The sequence below is a fragment of the Prunus avium genome, chromosome 2 (assembly GCF_965620075.1).
Source record: "Prunus avium chromosome 2, drPruAviu1.hap1.1, whole genome shotgun sequence".
Lineage (NCBI taxonomy): Eukaryota > Viridiplantae > Streptophyta > Magnoliopsida > Rosales > Rosaceae > Prunus > Prunus avium.
The window spans coordinates 37837780-37844497 of NC_142285.1; the positions used below are offsets into that span (position 1 = coordinate 37837780).

Here is a 6718-nt window from a genome sequence, read left to right on the forward strand (position 1 = left end):
ACTCTATTTTTGTTTACTCGTAATTTTTTCTTTCTTTCTATTTTTGTTCTCGGGTGATTTTATTTGTGACAATGGATGGCACTAAGTGACAATCGAATTGAGTCGACTCATTGATTCAAGTACTCATCGGTTCGAGTCGACTCATGGATTTGTGTAACTCTGTCCCAATCCATAGCACTAAGTGACTCATCGAATCGAGTCGACTCATCGATTCATGTTGTGTTTAAATCATATCATTTCAGTTGGTGTTAAATACTGTGATTTGTTTAAATAATCGTGCCGAATTAGTCATACATGGTAGAGCATGAACAGAACAATATCCATTGTGCAAGGATACGGAGAGCTTCTCCCTTGCAAGAACATGCATTATAGAAAGAGGTACAACCCCAAAGAAAATATATAAAAATGATGTAAAAGCTTGAATTTTTGGAAGAATAATATTTCCATTCATGCAAGAATAACAAAATGAACAAATCCGATTCCCGAATTTGAGATTTAACATAGAGATAGAGAGGATACAAATATGCTAAAATAATAGAGTATAAATTACACTCAGCAACATCTTGATATTTTCTCCCGTTTCTTGAGATCAAGCCATAGCCAAAAATAGTATATAGGGTAACATTTGTAATGGTGATTATTAAACCCATTTTAAGTTACATGGTTGAGTAGAGCAGTGTTCATCATGGAACTGAATCGGAGTTGTTGCTGCCGATGGAGTTCTGCTTCCTTTCTGCTTGAAGTGATCGGCACAAGGATTCAAGCTTTTCTTTCTGATTCTTTGTTTTCTCCAACTGTTTCTTCAACCGTTCACGCTGCTCAGACCAACATAAAAATCTGTGTTATTCCTCATCTATGCTGTTTCTTAATAAGGCATCATAAAGGCATATGCCTGAGTTCAACGTTTACTGTTGATTGATGAGTAATTGAAAGAAATAGAAACAAAAAAGTGAACTATACCTCATCTACGAGTTCTATAAGAGTAACATCTGTTTTCTCACATTTGCTCTTCAAGAATAAATTTTCCTTCTTGAGTTCCTTGATAGATTTTGCCATCTACAATTTTGCACATGTAACAAACAGGGTAGCTTAGTTTAAAACAAACATATCATGCGAGTTGCACCGTGCTAGAGAAATCAGGAAAAGTGTGTCTAAATGAAAATGTAATTTGAAGGAATAATTCACCTTTTCGATCTCCTGTTTAAATGTCTCAAAAACTTCATTGCTTTTCAACAAAGCATCCTACACAATAAATATAATACTTAATTAAGACCAGATTGAGTTGTGTATTGATAACACAAACATTCAGCTTGAAGCACTTGTGAGGTGACCCGCCAAGTATCTGAAAGGTCCATTCTGAAAGAAGAATGCTCAAATTGAGCACAAAGAGTAGGTTGCCTTCTCTTCAGTAATGCCTAATGAAGACATACATTGGAAGGCTCTAAGCACACTTTTTTTAATATTTGAATGATATACATAGAGCCAGGAGACAGATGGTGAGTTCACTTCTGCCAATCAATTTGAAAGTTGCCAATTTTTGGCCCAACTCTCACCCTGTTAACAACTAGGTCTTATAATTCCAAGTAACTCAAAGATACTCAAAGATACATAGAGCAAGGAGACAGGTGGTGAGTTCACTTCTGCCAATCAATTTGAAAGTTGCCAATTTTTGGCCCAACTCTCACTCTGTTAACAACTAGGACTTATAATTCCAAGTAACTCAAAGATACTAATCACAGAATGATCATGAAATCACAAGTTATTGATATATCCATCGATAACCAAGGTAATCTCTTTTCTTTGTTTCATGACATTGAATAACATATCAATTATGCAACAACCAATCTTCTATGAGTGTAATCTACGTGAGACACAACCCACTAGCATGGCTACATAACTAACACCATACAGCCTACAGGGAAAATGAACCAACTCAGTTTTGTACTCTTGAGAATTCTGCAGAGAAATTTGACAGCCTCTAACTAAGCAGTTTTTCATTCTGGTGACAGTTTCAAAGTAATGGTTTAAAGCAACACATAACACAGAAGTTGACCTGAAATTGTTGGAATTTCTCTCCATCAGCTGTCAACTGTAAGCGCAAATTCTTTTCAGTTGATAGTAACTGTGACACCTGTTCTGCATATAGTTTCATCTGGGACTGTTCCTGGATTAACTTCTCTTCATGCTGCTTAATCTTCAAATCAGCAATTTGAAGCTCCAGAGATTTCTGCTTTAACTGTTAATTCAAAACAAAGCCACTACAGAAAAGTTAAGTCCCTACCTAATAAAGTAAACAATCATTATAGGTAAACTAATGTCATTTGTGCACGTTACAGTTAAATTTTACCTTCTGTTCATATTGCTGTTCAGAAAGAGCATACTGATACGTGAGCTGCTGCAGCTTAGTTCTTAACCTGGAAATGAATGAATGCCAATTTAACTAATATTGACACAATAAAGACAAATTATAGACAGCCAAAAAAGAAATAAACCAATGATATCAATCAACCAAGTCAACAAAAAAGATACAGACTCTATGTTGTCAGAGATTTATAACAAACAATACATGGCATTATCCTATATAATAATATATGACACTTAGGATGAAATTAATCGAGTTCAGTCTCATTGACACATGCACGTGCAAGGGATCTCCAAGTTAAGTCATTCAAGTTTGCTTCAGTATATGCATCAAGATGGTAAGCATATGTTTTCATGACATCTGGCTCTTACATTTCATTCTCCTTTAGCTGAGAGATACATTCTTCCTTTTGCTCATCTAGCTTATTGCTCACATCCTATAACCATAAGAACTTAATGTTAGAATATCATTTAAAAAAAGGCATTAAAAAACAAATAATGCACTGAACAGATAAATTGTGCTTTCAAAATAGAAAGGAACTAGTTCTGAGTTCCGATGTTTGGAAAGAATACAAAACTTGTTAATTAACCGAACTCTTATTGCTTGTATGTGCTCTCTTGAGCATGTAAATAATCATGATTCATGACAGAACAGAAATCTTGTCTGTTTTTCCTTTTCAACACACACAGAATTGTAAGTTGAGAAAAAATATGGACTTTGAGTGTTTGGAACTTTAAAAGATCTCATGTTTTGTAGTGTATGATAGAGGTAATGTTTCTTCAACCTTGGATTAAGTTTAACTTGTCAACTTACAAATTAATAAGCCAACAACAATAAATATTCAAATCCCCTGAGGAAAGCTATTATATTATAAATAGTCAAACCTTTATTGCATCTTGGAACTTGACTGATAAATCTAATCTCAAGTTCTGCCCCTCTGTTGACACCCGCTTACACTCATCCTGTTTAAATGATCAGGAAGCCATCAATGTTTCTAGGTGGGTGATCGAGTATTGATCAACTACACAACTTATCATATCAAACTGTAAGATACAGTCAAAGTAGAGAAGATATCGACATGAAAATTGTAAAAGATCACAAGTCAGTAATGTGAACTTATCATTTCAAAATGTTGAATATAGCGGACATGATGATAACAGCAGATCTTATTTAGATGAACTGAAAAGTTTCACTCAACTCCACAAAAATTTATCCTTTTTTTCCTTCACCAAATATTTCTCAATCACTAACGATAGAAAAGAATGCAGAATCACCCAATGCACCCTTACTTCGTGAAACAACCTATGCTCAAGCTCAAAGTAATGGGAGAATGAATATAATCAATACTTTCAGGTGCCTCTTTGCACATTTGCTATTTTACTTTAAAAAAATGAAAAAAAGAAGACATCGAGGGCAACTTGTCACAGGCCAGCAATGTAGTTAAGTGAGCTTAGTCATGGTATGAATAAAAGGGAGCTGTACAAGGCCCAGATATAGGTATTAAGGGTACATCCAATGGTTGGAAAAACTAGTTTCAGACCTCTACTTCGATTCACCAATGGCTATTAATAGAAAGTAAGAATTAAGTTTGCATGGTCAAATGGAACCTAAACAAGTTAAAGAATTACACTGAGATGAAAATTATGATAATGAACATCTAGGAAAATATGAAAATATAAAAGTTCAGAAAAAAATCATTTTAAGGATATGCAGTCAGTCAAGATAGCATACCATTAGCACTTTGTTCTGGCGTTGTAACTCCCTGCACAATGACTCAAGCTTATCTCGAACAGAAATGGCTACAAAGAAAAAAGGATGCAAGTAAATAAATAATAAAACCATCTACAATACTGCTCATAATATATAAAAATCCATGTATATATACAATGAAGGTATGCCACTGCACTAAGACTTCGCAAAAGCTACATCTTTCCATCAGAACTTAATCTTAATTTAGCTTATCAACATTATCACATCTAGTTAATGATAATTGGCAATTATCCATACCCTTTGACTTCATGAAAATTTGTGACGCACAAACATCATATGTGTAAGTAGTCCGTTTCTACATCAACTATTATACTACCACATAAATGCATTATACTTAACATTCACTGTTCCTAAACAAATAAATGATTTCTCCCACAATAACCCTATCAGAGGTGTAAACATCAGTATATTAGTTATGGAAACACTGGGTGTAAACATTAGCACAACTATCTCAAAATACCTGAATCTCTTTCAGCAAGAACTTGTTGATACTTCAAGGTGAACTCTATGAACTCCTTTTCTGATTTAAAGGTACGCTTTGCACTCTTACGTTTGGTTTCAGTGGATTCCTGAGGCAAAATTAGTCCAAATTACTAACCTTACTGATGACTTACATGTATAACATATTTGTGTGATAGGTAAATATTTATGTGTGCGTGGGAATGTGGTTGCAGGTACACATTTTGAGTGAAGATTGCATCACAAATATCAGTCTCAACAAAGAAAATCACACACATGATTTCTTGCATAGGTTGCAAGGATCAACAACTGTACAAATTGATATCATATAAAAAAGAGATCAAGTAATACGTAGTACTAACTGTCTTTTTGCTTTTCAGAGTTTCAACACTCTCCAATGATGATGTTTCCTTCACATTGGCTGCTGACGCATCTGAGCCTCCTTCAGTCGCTGAAAAGCAATGAGAAATGAGGGTGGCAAACTAATGTCAAAAGATCAAACGAAAAATACCAGATATAATAGTACACATTTTGAGTTATATTTTTCAAAACGGGAAAATCACAAAGGTAAAGATATTTACGTCTCTCTGAACTTTGACATCTTGCTTCAACTTGTTCCTTTACCTCACTGCATTCAGGTACCCCAACCGAAGTCTCAGAAACAGAATCAGCTGAGTCGGGCATGACTAGCGTACCTCCTTCTTCTGTCTGCTCCGTAGAAGCCCTTTTGGGCACTTGAACTGATTCTACTGAAACATCAGAATTATCAGTTTCCGATAATGGAACAGGAAAGGTTCTCAGTTTCTGGGTCTTCTCTGCCCTACCCTGACTTGTTTGAAACTCATCTGCAGCCAATTCTTCTACAGGTTCCTTTGAACGATCTATATCTGAGGCAATATCATCCTCGCGATTGTCCAGTGGCTTCTCTTGTTCAAAGGTTGGAGTTGGAGGAGCCAGGGGCTCTGGAGAGCTCTCAACAAACCCATCAGGCAATGAATCAACTTCGGGAAGCTGATTTGCTTCTGGGTTCTCCATTTTTACCTACAATCTTCATCATGCATTCTTAGCACCATCAACATTTATACCATCCTAAGAATTAGAACAAAAAAGTCCATCCCTTTACAAAGGGATGAGAGAGCAAAAGCCAGAGACTACAATCTAGTTTTGCAGCTGCGGTCATTCAGGAAACGGCAACACTAGAACCCATTTGGTTGCTAAGAAAATTTTAAAAGAATCCAAGAGAAACTCAAAAAGATTCCATATTTAAGCTGTTTAAGATATCCTAGAATGAAATTGAAGAAGTGCCCAAGTAAAAAACCACACTTTCTCTGGGAAACCAACCCAAAAAAGAAACAAATTCATTCTTACTTCATCAAGAGAAAAATAAGAAAGAATACGAAATTGCAAACACCCTAACAATCAACCATCGGCATCATTGAGCAATCTGAACAATAATCAACGAAAATTGAGAGAAAAAGAAATGAAACAAAGAGAAAGAAGGAGACATTACCAGGTAGATTATGAGAGAGAGAGAGAGAGAGAGATTGAACTGAGACAATGGAAGTAATCTCTCTATCTGTGGAAAGTGTCCAGTGCGTGCGCTCCGTAGAAGAACTGATCTTTGTGCTGCGCTTTTGTCACTCACCTTCACTTCACCTAGTTGTTGTGTTACACCGAGAGAACGACACTTTTCGTTCTCCTAATTTATTAATTTTCTCTCATATTTTTCATTAGTCTAAATTGAGCATTTTGTACCCCAATTCATTTTTATTTTTATTTTTTTGGTAATATTTCCCCTTTATATATTATTTATTTTTTAAAAGTTAGAAAGGGGAGGGGGAATGTCACATACACTAGTACTGTGGCATACACAATATGTTTTATTATATTGAAGCTATAATCCATAACTCTACCCTTCAACATGTAGCATATGAGGTTGTTGAGCCTACCACGTAGATATTTTATTCTTATATCAATGTTTATGAAAATTATGAAATTTTGTTCAAAACAAATAATTTTTCAAATGAAATTTCAAGAAATGTTAAATCAAATAATAATTAATCTATTAAACAAATAAATGTCATAAATACCATGTGTATGATAATTATGTAAAAGAAAAAAAAAGGA

At 34.9% G+C, this 6718-nt stretch overlaps 1 protein-coding gene across 4 annotated transcripts; it reads right to left on the reverse strand.

The window, feature by feature from the left end:
* Positions 1-458: 458 nt before the first annotated feature.
* On the reverse strand, positions 459-6291 carry LOC110767856 (alpha-taxilin-like protein). 4 transcript variants are annotated; one of them, XM_021971548.2, is made up of 13 exons: positions 6102-6291; positions 5416-5639; positions 5173-5337; positions 4954-5042; positions 4593-4701; positions 4094-4161; positions 3247-3324; positions 2734-2798; positions 2348-2414; positions 2054-2236; positions 1186-1242; positions 961-1056; positions 459-815 (listed from the first exon to the last, which is right to left on the reverse strand). In XM_021971548.2, the coding sequence occupies exons 2-13, from the start codon at positions 5624-5626 to the stop codon at positions 684-686; spliced, it is 1320 nt and encodes a 439-aa protein (XP_021827240.1). In that variant the 5' UTR covers positions 5627-5639; positions 6102-6291; the 3' UTR covers positions 459-683. The 4 variants fall into 4 exon arrangements, with proteins under 4 accessions (XP_021827240.1, XP_021827230.1, XP_021827224.1 ...); XM_021971538.2 differs by having other exon boundaries at positions 5173-5340; XM_021971532.2 differs by having other exon boundaries at positions 5173-5632.
* Between the last annotated feature and the right edge of the window lie 427 nt (positions 6292-6718).

What these genes read in the sequence shown, in the direction of transcription:
- LOC110767856 (XM_021971532.2), bottom strand. Translation starts at nt 5,626, where the DNA reads ATGGAGAACCCAGAAGCAAATCAGCTTCCCGAAGTTGATTCATTGCCT. An exon ending in CAGCTAAAGGAGAATGAAAT is followed by an intron (nt 2,415 to 2,733) that starts GTAAGAGCCAGA and finishes ATTCATTTCCAG; the next exon opens with GTTAAGAACTAAGCTGCAGC. An exon ending in TTATAGAACTCGTAGATGAG is followed by an intron (nt 816 to 960) that starts GTATAGTTCACT and finishes TGGTCTGAGCAG; the next exon opens with CGTGAACGGTTGAAGAAACA.